At 41.3% G+C, this 16,846-nt stretch overlaps 1 protein-coding gene across 1 annotated transcript; it reads left to right on the top strand.

The window, feature by feature from the left end:
- The first annotated feature begins 2,269 nt into the window (after positions 1-2,269).
- Positions 2,270-12,704, top strand: LOC143118753 (metalloreductase STEAP4-like). The gene is made up of 5 exons (XM_076279843.1): positions 2,270-2,423; positions 2,744-3,195; positions 8,023-8,550; positions 9,510-9,674; positions 12,199-12,704. Exons 2-5 carry the CDS (start codon positions 2,746-2,748, stop codon positions 12,463-12,465), a joined length of 1,410 nt encoding a protein of 469 aa, XP_076135958.1. The 5' UTR covers positions 2,270-2,423; positions 2,744-2,745; the 3' UTR covers positions 12,466-12,704.
- The last annotated feature ends 4,142 nt before the right edge of the window (positions 12,705-16,846 follow it).

Consider the following 16,846-nt stretch of genomic DNA (forward strand, 5'->3'; position numbering starts at 1 on the left):
CTAGCCTGTTAATAAAACTAATATATGAAAATAAAGTTGCGCAACCTTTTAATTGAAGGAGAGTTGGCCTAACGTTGCTGTTTCCTGAAGATGAGTCAAATGTAGGCTACAATTATATTGGCCATTCATCTACAAATGCTTTTCTTACACTATGACAGTTTCTAATGAAGCCTGTTTGTCGCACATTTTGGGCAAGGTCCATAAGCTTTCGGCTATGTGTTTCTGGAGTCAGAACGTTGTATTTAGTCTGGCTATCTCCATCTCTAACTAGCTCATATTGAGAAGAATGCATGACGGAAATAACAGTGGACTAACTATGGGTAACTGTGGATAACTTGTAGACCATAAAGGTAAGAGTTCATTGTCCTTACGTTTATCTGTGTTTGCTTGTTTGGCTGCATAGCATGCTAGTTTGTTTGTTAAAGAGTGAAATTAAGCTATGTTCGCTAATGTGCAGCTTCTAAATGTTATGTGGCTATAGCAACAGTAGTTATAATAGTTATAAGCTTGCTAGGACAGACGCTCAATGACTTCATGCTTTATTTTATTGCTGGATTTTAGGATAGCCTATATTGCAACCGATTGCATTTTGACCTACAGTCAACTCTAGCAGGCATAAAAGGTTGTGTCAGCGATTTAATGATAAAAATGATAAATGATCACATTCATCTAATCTGTCCTAACGATCCGCTAGCTGCCTGCCCCATAAACAGGCCGTCAAAAACTGTATCTCTGTATGCAGCCGAGGATCCGAGATCTGTACACAAATAAATTTACTACCAACAAGTGTTGTCAACTAGCCTGGGTATAAGTATATATAAGTATAAGTACAGTATATATACTCTTTTGATCCTGTGAGGGAAATTTTGTCCCTGCATTTATCCCCTCCGGTTACAAGTCCGAAGCGCTAACCAGTAGTCTACGGCTGACCCAAAAATGCCAGCCGAACTTAGCCCCGCCCACAACATTTGAGGTCAGGAAGTTCGGTCTGGCATTGCTCCATTGTGGAGCTGATGCGCGTGCACATGTGTGTGTATGTGTGTGTGTGTGTGTGTGTGTGTTTGTGTTTGTGTTTGTGTTTGTGTGTGTGTATGTGTATGTGTATGTGTATGTGTATGTGTATGTGTATGTGTATGTGTATGTGTATGTGTATGTGTATGTGTGTGTGTGTTTGTGTTTGTGCGTGTGTATGTGTGTGTGTGTGTGTGTGTGTGTGTGTGTGTGTGTGTCTGTCTGTCTGTGTGTGTGTGTGTGTCCTATTTCCCATGGACATGAAGCGCTTGTTGTTAATTGAAAACATCTGAACTCCACTGGAGTGGTAGCATGCCTGAACCAGCCTCAACTTGAACTGACCCATTTTATGGTTTAGTTCTTAATTCATTCCGCTAGATTGTTTTGTCTGGTTGTCTTTGTTGTACTGGTTTGTGTGTATATATGGGGGTGTGTACAATGTTTTGTATGCAAGTGTGTATGCCTCCGAACCCCCACAAAATTGAATATGCGCAAACATTTTGGAAGGTGTACAATTTGTGTATGTGTGTGCAATTAGGTCTCTCTCTCTCTCTCTCTCTCTCTCTATCTCACTGTGTGTGTGTGTGAGTGTGTCTGTGTGTGTGTGGACAGTTTGTATAGCTGTGTTTTCCATGATGATTATAACGGTTGTCTAAGTGGTCTAAGGATCCTGAAGAAAGCCACAGCCCAGAGTTATATTTAGACACCCATTGTCAGGCAGTGGCAGTGTCATATTTCAGCAACAATGTTGTGAGTATTTTGATTCTAGCACAATATTGACCAGTAACCAAAGAATTTACAAGAAATAACAATTCACAGTTCAGATGAGACTGCATGTGTACTGAAGGCAATGGAATGGCAGCGTATGGTATCACATTTCATTCAGTGACATTAGCCCACCCTATTTCAATTTTAATATTATTAAAAATGTCATGCCTACCAACATGCCCACCAGAGAGCAGTTACCTAACCACAAACATTCTGCTGGCATATAACGGAAAAAGTGGACATTCCACTCTTGTGCAACAGTCTTCCTGGAAAACGGTCCTCTCTCTCTCTCTCTCTCTGCCAACACACACACACACACACACACACACACACACACACACACACACACACTGTACCTTCCTGTCCGGAATTTCCCAAAGCAAGTTGTAGCTCTACTAACCCACTGACAGCTCCTCCTCCAGGGGCATGGAGGCTGCCTCTGGACGCTCCCCAGGCATGCCCCCAAAGGAGGGGAAAAGCCTCCGTCCCACATGAAACTGCTTTAGTGAAGAGGAGCGACGCATACTGGAAACACCGGGGCTCTAGCCGAAGAGAGAAGAGCTGGACCAGGGAGCTCTAACATATCTATTCATTAGATTAATTGGAGCGAAAACTCGCATTTTGAACCTCTGAAGTTTGTGAACGTAAGTATCTTTAGCCAGAAGTAAACTTGAAATGTTTCTATGTCATTAATTTACTAGTTTGGGCGTAACGTTGGTATTTGACATTTTCACGTTTTAACATGTGCTATTCATAGACATCGGCCTCAGAACTGAGTTGAATTATTGCTTGTCACATAGTGTCATCATGTCGGAAAATTAAATGAAAGAAACAACTGTACAATAAATTAAAAAAAATTAAAAAAACATGATACTTCATCACTGGTTCAGTCGTGATATGTTTTAATTTGCGTGTGTGCATGAAAGCAATTTCCCTGTAAATATACTTGTATTGGTTCATGCAGCCATGAAGTCTGATTCTGTTGCCATGACGTCTCTTGCTGGGGAGCGTAAGCAGGGGACGGTGGGCATCTTTGGCACAGGAGACTTTGGACGCTCTCTGGGGCTTCGTCTGCTCCAGGCAGGATATGAGGTCGTGTTTGGGTCACGTGACCCCAAGAACTCGGCATTGGTGCCCAAAGGTTCAAAGGTCATGACCCACCCAGAGGCAGCTCAGATGGCTCAGGTGATCTTTATAGCCGTGCAGCGCGATTACTATGACTTCCTGACCTCGCTGACCCCTGCTCTGGAGGGCAAGGTGCTGGTGGACATCAGCAACAACCTGAAGAGGGGCCAGTTCCCACAATCCAACGCTGAGTACCTGAGCAGCCTGGTGCCGGGAGCGTCTGTGGTGAAAGGCTTCAACACAGTGTCAGCCTGGGCCCTGCAGTCAGGGGCGCTGGACGCCAGCCGACAGGTGAGGGGAAGTGACATCACATATAATGCAGACTAAGCCAAATGACCCATATACCGATGAACTTGACATATCATCATATTATGAACAATGCTAGATTACTACACGGTGCTGTACAAGGATATTTCTCCATTGCTCTTAATGCATTGTGGGGATCACCTAACGCAAAGCATTTCTTGTTGACGTTCTTTATAATAATGTTCACCTGTGCGGCAAACTGAGTCCTGCCCATACTCCATTGTACATGCACACTCCCACCTACATGGATGGCAGTATTCTATTCAAGACACATGGATTCAGCCTCCTGACGCATATGTAGGGTGTGATGACGGTATTGGAAATACACATAGAAAAGTACACAACTTTAACAGGCTATACCTTTCAAGTCTTCCTAAAATGCTAAGAGATCATTTTTATTTTTATTTACTGAATATCAGACATGGGGGACTCGAGTCACATGACTTGACTCGAGTCAGACTCGAATCACATTTTTTAGGACTTGAGACTTGCTTGATCAACATGTATAAAAGACTTGACTTGACTTTGACTTGCTATTCATGACTTGAGACTTGACTTAGACTTGAGACAAATGACTTGAAATGACTTGACTTTTAATGTTTTCATAGATATTAAGGAGTTAACTACGATTTTAGAAAATCTGTTTAGGTGCTGTTGCATGCGTCACGCGAGTGAACCTGTCATTGTTACCAAGTGACGCGACAGACCAACAGCAAGTGCCAGATCAAATGAGACAGACTGAGGTATAGGCTAACTTGCAAATATGGAAGGCTCTACGTTTATACCAAAACATAAAATAATGTTTACTCTTAATATGCTAGCGAAATGTTGCCAATGTAACCTAAAGTAAGCGCCTCTCTTTCTCCCTCCCTCTTAAACACGTCCCTGTTCCATACGTTACAGCCTAGTAGGCTACTAACAACAGTAAGTAGGCCTAGTTAACTGCCAGCAATCGGCATAGAAAAAGTGGCTTACTTCACATATTAGGCTTATGTATAATATGATATAGCATTGACGGTCCTAAACCCTCCTAAAACCCATTGCGCTGTCGCGCTTGTCAAAGTTTGGCATTGACGTCGGCGACATCGTTTGATTGATTGATTACTTTTTCAACATTATTGGGTTGGAGATGTGACAGCTCAGGACAGGTGTAACTTGAACTGTTTGAATATATTTTCATGATTTGATGTAGCTTACCTATTTGAGGCATATTGAAACAATAATAGGCTATTTTATAATATGTCTACTTGAAATACATTTATTTTTATTCGTATACATTTCATTTTATTCTATAAACCATTCAGGTGTATGTGGCTTGAATGAATTTGTTTGTTACAAATAAAACTCCAGCAGTTCATAACTAGCCTACTGTAGCTTATTTTAAAATGAGAACGTGGGTAAAGCCATGGCCGCCTTCACCAGTATTGCCAGTATTGCCACGGCAATACTAGTTTTCTTACATGACAACCTATAAGATAACCTATAGCCTAAGCCTACTCAGTAAACATCACAAATTGCTGATATGTCGCGCAATAGCTACCAGCATGACTTGGTGAACAGGTTTTTCCCCCAGTGATGTAGCCTAGTCTACGTGATAGGCCTACGCAAGACTACGCCGTATACTCACTTAAAAAGCAACAATATTGTAGCCTACCCACTTACGCAAGGATACGTATCAACATGTGTCAAATTGTTGACATGAGATATTTTCCACAAACAAGATGCAACAGTAATCTGAGCGCTGCATATGGGGAAAAAACTATCCTTCATAAAGAGTCTGCGCCCCACCCTCCTTATCGGCCTGAGCACTACAGGCTACAAGCTACATATTTCTAAAGCCTGAAACGGTGGCGACATGCAAGTTGCAACTGCGGGTGCACGTGTGTCCAAATAATAAAACTCTCAAAAATCAAATAAAATAGGCTATAAGCAGTTTGTTTTGTCACTAGCTGAAAATGAGTCTGCATACATTAGACCTACAACCGATTACAACCGACAGCCCTTACGTTTATAAGGTAATAAAACAAAATAAGCCTATGATAGGCCTATGTGACATTGGATTTACATTTCTAGTTCACTATGTAGGCCTAGGATTTTCATTGTTTTAACCACCTGTCTACCTTACTTAATTAACCAACACCTTGTCAACTGCAGTGGCATTTTCTCCCTCGTCTTCATTTCGCGTTTGTCCAGCTTTCCTATTTCGGGGGATAGGCTAACTCTAAACATCACCATGAGAAAATGTATTGTGGCAGTGCTAAGAAGCTATCGTATGCTTGGTAGACATCACGAAATACTGAGGAGTGGATGAACGTATAGCATAGTGCATAGCCTAGTATTGCGCTGATAAATAAAAAGTCGCCTTTGAGGAGCAGTCTACTCTGCATTTGTAAGTTTGCAATTGTAATGCTGCAATTTGTAATTTGCTTCATTTGTGGTCAGGAAGGATGTGCTAAACTTGGTTTACTGCTCCCTCATTGAATCAGTTCTCACTTTCAATATCTCCTCCTAGTACAACCAACTCACCATCAAACACAACACAAGACTGTCACGTATAGTGAATCATGCTGCCAAAATAACTGCCCTCCCCCCCCCCCATCTCCCCCTATCTCAGCTGTACAGCCGCTCTGTGATCAGGAAAGCCAACCTGATCACAGAGGACCCCTCTCACCCCCTCCATCACTCCTTCCAGCTACTACCATCAGGCAGGCGTATGTACCACTGGCCCATAAAAACATCTACAAGAACATCTACAAGAAATCCTTTATCCCCTCTGCAATAGCCATACTGAAGAGCAAATAATGAACACCACAGTCAGTTGATACCTCAACACCCCATGGCCTGTTTGTATATCTGTGTGAATGTTTCTTTGTGACTGGAGCCTTGTCAAAGACAATTTTCTGTAACCTTTGTGTAACAGACAATAAAGTATTATCTTATCTTATCTTATCTTATCTTATCTTATCTTATCTTATCTTATCTTATCTTATCTTATCTTATCTTATCTTATCTTATCTTATCTTATCTTATCTTATGCAAACTAATCCTAGATTTCCATTTAGTGTGTGCGCTTAATACAAATAATGACGTGGCCAACACAATATATCTTGGTGCAGTATAAAAACATAGTGGCATGAGTCATTAAACAGTTAGGGCCTACTGTACAATGTTACTGGAAGACAGGTGTAGGGCCTACAATGTTATTTGAGAAGAAAAGGGAGAGGTGTAATTCTGATTCAATGTTAAACTGAACATCAATAGCCTTTCACCAAACACTTCAATTTCAATAACACTAGTTGAAGGTAATTAGAAGTCATTCTGTACACAAGTCTGTGAACTGTGAATGTAGGCTAGGTGGTCAGGTTTAAATATGGACCTACAAACTAAACTGCTTTGTTATATCATTCCAAAGCAATATCCACATATTGTATTGATGTAGCCTAGTTTATAGTAAAAACACGACATTTGGTCGTGATGAATGTCCACAGCAGTTAGGCATGGTAGTAATGGGCAGCTGATTATAAAGAGGGTGTATTAAAAAAAACAGGATAGTATGAAGAAGTATATTGTCACATACTGTCAATTTCATTTCTTGTTAATTTAATGCCATTTATCTTTTTTTTTTATTCTATTAACAATATGCTACATTGTTTTATACCTGTCAAATGTGATGGGAACATACAGTATGCACCCAATGCACCCAATTGTAAAAGCAGCTAAAATGTTTCTTCACCTGGCTAAACAGCAATGATTTACTATGACTGAGTAGTGTACCTTAAGATTGTAGTCTTATAATGTAATCAAGGCAATCACAAAGAAAATAGGTAGGCTTCCTGCATGACCCATTCCGAATGAATTTTCTCCGATATAATAAATACAACACATTGGGCTTGGCAAGAAATTTGGCAATACTACTTTCACACAATTAATGGCACCCCTGGGTAAATCATCATGAATTTGTATGATTTGGCTATGACTTGACTTGACTTGCTTGACCCAAGCTATGACTTGACTTGACTTGCTTGATTGTCACAAAAAATGACTTGGACTTGCTTGAGACTTGAAGGTTAAGACTTGAGACTTGCTTGAGACTTGAAGGTTAAGACTTGAGACTTGCTTGAGACTTGAAGGTTAAGACTTGAGACTTGCTTGTGACTTGCACATGTGTGACTCCCACCTCTGCTGAATAAGAAGCAATTTGTAAAGCATAATTTCCACTGCAGTATGTTTTTGGCCCAGAATGTTCTAGAATCATTTAGGCTGCCATCATAAACATTAGCATTTTTTGTTTGTTTTTGCCATAATGTTCCAGCTGCAAATACTAGTTTTTCATCTTTTGTACATGATTTGTGAAAGTTCACTAAAATTAGTCTTGCGCTATCCCTGGGCATGATTTATTATTTCACAGTAATTTATTAAAATATAAGTTATCTAAGCAAGCCCAAAAATAACCCAGTAAACAGAAACATGACGTAGCAGCCTGTTTCCTATAGAAATGTAACTTTTTGCATTCTCCCTGTTGTTAGCCTTCTAGAACTTATAGTACAGTACTGTTACTCCAGTAAATAAGATAATGACCTCTCAAGAAGCCATTTGTTGAGCAACACACCTTTTGTATTTTTTTTTACTGATTTCAGGGTTATGTCAGCCTCATGTAATGACAGCTTTGTATAATTCTACTGTGACTCAGACTAACCCCTACCAGGCTCCACTAACCAAGTCTGGCATTCCTAAGTTTTGATCTCTCTCTCTCTCTCTCTCACACACACACACACACACTCTCTATATGCCCTCTCTCTCTTTCTCTGCCAGGTGTTGGTGTGCGGGGATGACCCCAAAGCTAAGCAAGCAGTAGTGGACATTGCCCACAGTCTGGGGCTGAGTGCCCAGGACAGGGGCTCCCTTCGTGCTGCTGGGGAGTTGGAGGACATCCCCCTGCAGCTCTTCCCCAACTGGAGGCTCCCTCTCTGGGTCGCCACGGGGCTCACCGCCTTCTTCTTCTTCTACCTGCTCATCCGCGACGTCATCTACTCGTACGCCGTGGACGGAAAAGACCGCTCCTTCCGGATCATGATCTCACTGGCCAACAAAGTGTTCCCCATCGTCTCGCTGACCATGCTGGCTCTGTGCTACCTGCCCAGCGTTCTGGCGGCCATCTTTCAGCTGTACAACGGCACCAAGTACAAGCGCTTCCCTGATTGGCTGGATCGCTGGATGCTGTGCAGGAAGCAGCTGGGATTGGTGGCTTTGGCTCTAGCCTTCCTGCATGTGATCTATACCTTAGTCATTCCTATCAGATACTACGTCAGGTACAAGATAGCTGCTAGCACCATCTCACAGGTAACAACTCGCAGCTCAAAATCACACACACACACACACACACACGCACACACACACACACATACACACACACACACACACACACACACACACACACACACACACACACACACACACACACACACATACTCAAATTGGTAAACCTTTTTTGAAGGAGTGTGTCTTAATGTGAAGTTGTCATGGCAGTCATCGACAGGTCATCTTGGATAATGTCAAATTTCCATAATAAACACATCCCAAGCAATGTCAACTTGACATTAAAAATTACATGAAAAAACAAGTCAGAAACATTCATAAAGACTCCTTAATATTCATGACATGGTTATGACATTGTGTCATTTCCTTTTTATGCATATAAAGTGTTATCCACAAATGTGTAGACTGTGTGACATTCAAACATTGAATACGTCTTCACACAAGACTGCATTTTTTTATGTCACATTTGGACAATATTGCATAAGTGATTCCTAAACAAGCAAAAAGGAAAATGATGACGGCTTGTTTTAGAGACCTTAAAGCATCTGTGCTGTTAGTGATTACAAGCCTTATTTAGTCATTTCAGGTCCTTCCTCCAAACTCAGACGAAACGCAGAAGAATAAAATCCTCTAAGCACCACTACTAAATAAATCCTCTTTTAGGGGAACCCTTCTGGCATGCAAATCACTAGTGTCAATGTATCTGCCCCATAGATGCATGTGGGTGTCCTTCCAATTCTACTTGCTGATTCAAGATTATCATCATTACATACAGTATACTGCCTGTGCTGTAGAGAGCTCTGTACACTCATGCATAGAAAGGGCTATTTGGCACAATAAAATAGCTTGACCAAAAGCTGTTTTTTGGTGGCATTTAGTTTCACACACATAAAATCATATTCAAAGTCTTCAGGGACCTTTTCTAAGATAGTTTTTGTGGCCAATAACCCAGCAGGCAGTCAGAATGTACTTTTTTGTTTCAGAGCAAAGACAATGTAACAAGACCGTTTGACAACACAATGGCCTGGCGCGGAGACTCCTACTACTCTCTTGGAATTCTGGGATTTGGCCTTTACGTGCTGCTGGGAATCATCTCTCTGCCCTCTGTTAGCAATGCACTCAACTGGAGGGAGTTCCGCTTTGTACAGGTACAGAGTATACACACACACACACACACACACACACACGCACACACACACACACACACACACACACGCAAACGCACACACACATGCACACACACACATACACACACACGCATGCACACAAGCACATGCACACAAGCACACGCATACACACACACACGCATACACACACACGTACACACACACACACACACACACGCACACGCACACACACGTACACAAACACACACACACACACACACGTGCACACACACACACACACACGTACACATACACATACACACGTACACACACACACACACACACACACACACACACACACACAATGGATTATCCCATGCTTGGCTCATAACACTATTCCCATCCTATCTCACTGAAAGCAGATAGTGTTTTGCCGGTGTTCTCTTTTCAGACCCACCACGGATCCGCTAACGTTAGCACCAGTCTTCTGTTCAACCTGGGCCAGTGTGTGCCAACGCCATGCCCTCTTGAGTACGATTAGCATAATTCTAGGCTCACGCAACCTCGACTCCATGTTGACAGAGCGGGACTCATTGTGGGCAGTGCAGTCCACACAGGGAGATGGGGTCCACATTTGGCTGCCCACAAAGAAAACCCACTAACCTGATTTTTGCTCCCCCTGTAGCTTCTAAACAAAGATTCAGTAGATAATGCTGCTGAAGGTCTGCTTTGCCTCCACGACCCATTAGAGTGCCAAGTGGTGATTTAGCAATAATAACAACAATCTGTTTATTGTATAGCATTAAATGCAGCTGTTCATGCTTATCATGATTGCAAAATTAGTTTTTACATAAACCAATTATCACTCATTTGTCTGTTATAAAACTACTTCTGTAAACTACTTCTAGGCCAGCAATTGTTAGGTCAGTAATTGTTGACTGTGTATCTGGAGAGGCCATGTTACATGCACCTAAAATAGTCTTGGTCTAGAGAGGACACGTACTGTATCTGAAATGGAGCTGGTTATGCCCTGAATGGGCCCAAGCCACTACTGGCAGAGTGTAAAGAGAGTTAAAGCCTTCAAAGAGGCATAGCCTTTTTCCCTCTGAAATTCCTTGACATGGGACCAAGTTTTAAATGTTAACCAATTTATTAAACATTCTTTTAAGGTGCATATATTACATTACCATGACATACAGCCTTCTACTTATTGTACAGGAGGGTTAATTTGAACCTGGTGTCATTCTTGAAAGGTCAGCCGTGCAGCCCTTGGGTTTTGAAGAGAGTCTGGGAGTAGATTGTTCCATTTTCCCCTTTAATTAGAAGCGACTTCAAATAACTGTGTGGTCTCAGTAATCTGAAGATTGACTGAAGAGAAAAAGAGGCCAACTCTGCAGTGTTTCAGTAGATAACATGTACTCACCAGTTATAACCACTGGAGTACCATAATGAACTAGCCTGCTTAAATCATCGTTGTTTTACCAGATAAGGTTTTGGTTTTTAATAAGTGTTCATCAATGTGCCAGTATATGTGTGCATATATGTGATGGATCAGTTACATTCTGCCCCATAGTTTTGCGTCTGCACAGACTCGTACCCCATAACAGTGCTGCTCCGTGCCCTGCACGTTTAATAGCACTGGCTCAGGGTCAAGAGAAAACCAAATCTGTTTATGCCATTTATTCATTTAGCAAATGCTTTTATGCAAAGTGACTTACTGTACAGATGCACGTTTTCAGTAGTATATCTACACCCTGTACAGATGCACGTTTTCAGTAGTATATCTACACCCTGTACAGATGCACGTTTTCAGTAGTATATCTACACCCTGTACAGATGCACGTTTTCAGTAGTATATCTACACCCTGTACAGATGCACGTTTTCAGTAGTATATCTACACCCTGTACAGATGCACGTTTTCAGTAGTATATCTACACCCTGGGAATACGACTGCTGGAGACCTGCTGATGAGACGACTCATTCATTTCATGCTTCAGAGAATCGTAGCAGATTAGAACACCAACAACAGTTTGAAGGTAGCAAGCAATCCGCTGCTTAGACAGGAGTGAACATGCACAAAGGTGCAAAGAAAACAACAAATCTATTAAAATATCAGTGTTTGCTGTAGATCCACTGTATTTATTCAGCGCATGCTGAGAGATGTGTCCATAACAGCAAAGGTATTACTCATTCAAGGTGCAGATGTGCACATAGCTACATACTCATCTACCTTGAATGAGTGCAGATGTTTTTGGCTTATACTACTGCCCATAACCAGTGTGGGCAGCCGTGGCCTACTGGTTAGCGCTTCGGACTTGTAACCGGAGGGTGGCCGGTTCGAACCCCGACCAGTAGGCACGGCTGAAGTGCTAACCTCTCACTGCTCTCCGAGCGCCGCTGTTGTTGCAGGCAGCTCACTGCGCTGGGATTAGTGTGTGCTTCACCTCACTGTGTGCTGAGTGTGTTTCACTAATTCACATATTGGGATAAATGCAGAGACCAAATTCCCCTCACAGGATCAACAGAGTATAACCTTTCTAATCCAGAACCCTCTGTCTCTCTCAGTCTAAACTAGGTCATGTGACTCTGCTGTTTTGCACCGCCCACGCTCTGCTATACGGCTGGGATAAATTCCTCCGGCCGTACAAGTGGTGCATGCCACCTGGCTACATGCTGTCCCTGGTGGTCCCTTGTGTGGTGCTGGTCTCCAAGTTGATCCTGATCATGCCATGTGTCGACCGCGCCATCACCCGGATTCGCCAGGGATGGGAAAGACCAACCAAAGGCACTGCACTGAGCAACGGCACTACTCAACAACGCCTTATGGCATAGATTAGAGTTTATGGAAACATCTATATATTTTTGTATTTGATAAGTTTTAGAGTATATAATCTTATTTTGATACAGCAAAATGATAACAAAGTGTCTAAGTATATCAAGTTTGTACTTTGTTCAACTGTTTTATGTAGGAAATGCTGATGATATTGATTTTACAGTAGTCATATATTGTGTGTATTTAGATTTATGTGCATTTTATGTAGGATGGTTGATTAAATATCAGATATATCGAATGGCATAATATATCTAACATACACATGCTCATAAATCACATAAATCACACGGCCCAGGGGTGGTCGGCAGAGGTGGGAGTATATCACACATGTGCAAGTCACAAGCAAGTCTCAAGTCTTAACCTTCAAGTCTCAAAAGAGTCCAAGTCATTTTTTGTGACAATCAAGCAAGTCAAGTCAAGTCAAGTCATAGCTTGGGTCAAGCAAGTCAAGTCAAGTCATAGCCAAATCATACAAATTCATGATGATTTACCCAGGGGTGCCATCACTTGTGTGAAAGTAGTATTGCCAAATTTCTTGCCAAGCCCAATGTGTTGTATTTATTATATCGGAGAAAATTCATTCAGAATGGGTCATGCAGGAAGCCTACCTATTTTCTTTGTGATTGCCTTGATTACATTATAAGACTACAATCTTAAGGTACACTACTCAGTCATAGTAAATCATTGCTGTTTAGCCAGGTAAAGAAACATTTTAGCTGCTTTTACAATTGGGTGCATTGGGTGCATATGTTCCCATCACATTTGACAGGTATAAAACAATGTAGCATATTGTTAATAGAATAAAAAAAGATAAATGCCACTAAATTAACAAGAAATGAAATTGACAGTATGTGACAATAAACGGTGTACAGACTTGAATATAATAGAAAATCTGAGCAGTAATTTCACAGCCAGCCAAAAAAGACTTTAGACAAATGTCACGAAGGCACATTTGACCACTGACAATTTAAGGTATGCTCTGTAGGCAGTGTTGTGCAAGTTCATACTTCAGCACTTTGGTCAGTGTAAACTGTGTATGTTCTATAAAAATAAATGTTACCTACTTTACTTACTTACAAGAGCTAGCCTAGATAAAAGTTCAGGTCATACAGATTTAAAAGAATAAATTCCCTTTCATAAATGTGCATTGTTAGTTCAAGTAGGCTACTTCTTATACTTATTCATACTATCCTTTTTTTTTTTAATACACCCTCTTTATAATCAGCTGCCCATTACTACCATGCCTAACTGCTGTGGACATTAATCACGACCAAATGTCGTGTTTTTACTATAAACTAGGCTACATCAATACAATATGTGGATATTGCTTTGGAATGATATAACAAAGCAGTTTAGTTTGTAGGTCCATATTTAAACCTGGCCACCTAGCCTACATTCACAGTTCACAGACTTGTGTACAGAATGACTTCTAATTACCTTCAACTAGTGTTATTGAAATTGAAGTGTTTGGTGAAAGGCTATTGATGTTCAGTTTAACATTGAATCAAAATGACACCTCTCCCTTTACTTCTCAAATAACATTGTAGGCCCTACACCTGTCTTCCAGTAACATTGTACAGTAGGCCCTAACTGTTGAATGACTCATGCCACTATGTTTTTATACTGCACCAAGATATATTGTGTTGGCCACGTCATTATTTGTATTAAGCGCACACACTAAATGGAAATCTAGGATTAGTTTGCATAAGATAAGATAAGATAAGATAAGATAAGATAATACTTTATTGTCTGTTACACAAAGGTTACAGAAAATTGTCTTTGACAAGGCTCCAGTCACAAAGAAACATTCACACAGATATACAAACAGGCCATGGGGTGTTGAGGTATCAACTGACTGTGGTGTTCATTATTTGCTCTTCAGTATGGCTATTGCAGAGGGGATAAAGGATTTCTTGTAGATGTTCTTGTAGGTGTTTTTATGGGCCAGTGGTACATACGCCTGCCTGATGGTAGTAGCTGGAAGGAGTGATGGAGGGGGTGAGAGGGGTCCTCTGTGATCAGGTTGGCTTTCCTGATCACAGAGCGGCTGTACAGCTGAGATAGGGGGAGATGGGGGGGGGGGGGGGGGGCAGTTCTTTTGGCAGCATGATTCACTATACGTGACAGTCTTGTGTTGTGTTTGATGGTGAGTTGGTTGTACTAGGAGGAGATATTGAAAGTGAGAACTGATTCAATGAGGGAGCAGTAAACCAAGTTTAGCACATCCTTCCTGACCACAAATGAAGCAAATTACAAATTGCAGCATTACAATTGCAAACTTACAAATGCAGAGTAGACTGCTCCTCAAAGGCGACTTTTTATTTATCAGCGCAATACTAGGCTATGCACTATGCTATACGTTCATCCACTCCTCAGTATTTCGTGATGTCTACCAAGCATACGATAGCTTTTCATCTTAGCACTGCCACAATACATTTTCTCATGGTGATGTTTAGAGTTAGCCTATCCCCCGAAATAGGAAAGCTGGACAAACGCGAAATGAAGACGAGGGAGAAAATGCCACTGCAGTTGACAAGGTGTTGGTTAATTATATGGTAGTAAGGTAGACAGGTGATGTGGTTAAAACAATGAAAATCCTAGGCCTACCGCAGACATAGTGAACTATAAACGGCAGAAATAACCCTAACCCTAACCAATGTCACATAGGCCTATCATATTTTGTTTTATTACCTTATTAACGTATTTATTAACGTAACAGGGCTGTCGGTTGTAATCGGTTGTAGGACTAATGTATGCAGACTCATTTTCTGCTAGTGACAAAACAAACTGCTTATAGCCTATTTTATTTGATTTTTGAGAGTTTTATTATTTGGACACAGGTGCACCCGCAGTTGCATGTCGCCACCGTTTCAGGCTTTAGAAATATGTAGCTTGTAGCGCAGACTGTTTATGAATGATAGTTTTTTCCCCATATGCAGCGCTCAGATTACTGTTGCAGGGGCGTAGATTTGCGTGGGGACCGAAGGACGTGTCCACACCAATGTCAAATTACGACTGAAATGTCCCCACCAATATTCAGGTTGAAATGGGGGGAAAAGCGCTCACATGCGCTACACAAAGAGTTAAATCATTTCTCACTTCAGTGCTGCGGATCATCTCGTACAGATCTTGTAATGTGCAGTAGCCTATAAGGGTAAATCGCGCTGATTTGAAGTTACCTATAATAACTACCAGTGAGCCGCAGTCTCCTGCGCATCATGCAGTGCTTCAGCTTTACTTCACTACAACCATGAAATGCGTCCAAATTCACCCATTCTTCTCTGTTGAACTCCTCGAGAAGTAGGTTACTCTCATCACACATGTGTCACATGAAAGAGTCTTTTCTCAGCTTTTAAACGGTGCTAGCTAGCCACTGTTTGCTGTGATAAACAGTTCGCGAGAAAAATAACTTCAAGAGATTTAATAATTATTCTCTGCGCCCATCTCCACATCCATTCGTCTCGGTAGGCCTACACACTCTTCACGCAACACATGACAAACCATATATCAGAATAAACAGCAGACCTTACCGAACACAAAGGTGTAATGCATTCCCGTGTATAGTTAGCTGTTCCAGAGTAATCCGGTTTTGAAATAAATTATAGCAAAATTCAACAGTCTTTCGGCTGCATTTCTTAAAACTGAAACTTACATCGCCTAGATATCTGTAAATATTAGAATAAGAGAATATACAGGCAGCTCACGGTTAAGAGTTTATCAATGTAGCCTTGATGATTTCTTTTCACAAAATACTAATGTATTTAAGTTTCTTAAAACTGAGCTGTGCTTAAATGGGCATGATTTCATAACAGACCAAATAGAAAACTAGATGTACCGCAGAGCGGTACAAAATATGACCGCCTCCCAGTCCAGCACATTTTTTCCACAAAAAGAAATCACGCTGAAAGGCCTATATGATTCTAACTGTCTCACTAAATTGCATTATCCACACTCAATTCTTGGTATCTGCTAGACAACAAGTACCAAAACATGATTAGTTCATAGATTTCACATGTAAAATTAATTTTATACAACCCCACCTCCATCTTGCCTGTTCATAATTCTGAGAAATTCTTGATTGTTTGTGTTATGTTTATGTTATGTGTGTGGGTGTGTGTGTGTGTGAGTGTGTGTGTGTGTGTGGGTGTGTGTGTGTGTGTGTGTGTGCGTGCTTGTGTGTGTGCCTGCATATGTGCCTGTGCATGCAAGCGTACATATGTCTACTGTGTGAGTATGTGTCATACGTATGATTACTGTGAATGTATGTGTGTGTGTGTGTGTATCTGTTTGTGCACATGTGTGCACATGACATGGGTTAACATGACCCCTGGAGGCAAACATACGGAAAAAAATGGTCATCCTAGGCCTTACAGTTCTCAA

Source organism: Alosa pseudoharengus, unplaced genomic scaffold (assembly GCF_046254945.1).
Source record: "Alosa pseudoharengus isolate Yale_2024_CS ecotype anadromous, Long Island Sound unplaced genomic scaffold, YU_APseudo_1.1 YU_APseudo_1.1_scf_12, whole genome shotgun sequence".
NCBI classification, from domain to species: Eukaryota; Metazoa; Chordata; class Actinopteri; order Clupeiformes; family Clupeidae; genus Alosa; species Alosa pseudoharengus.

Bases quoted from the DNA above. Each gene is read 5' to 3' on its own strand.
- LOC143118753 (XM_076279843.1), top strand. From the start codon at position 2,746: ATGAAGTCTGATTCTGTTGCCATGACGTCTCTTGCTGGGGAGCGTAAG. The intron at 8,551-9,509 runs GTAACAACTCGC...TTTTTGTTTCAG, and splicing joins CTGCTAGCACCATCTCACAG to AGCAAAGACAATGTAACAAG. The intron at 9,675-12,198 runs GTACAGAGTATA...TGTCTCTCTCAG, and splicing joins GGGAGTTCCGCTTTGTACAG to TCTAAACTAGGTCATGTGAC.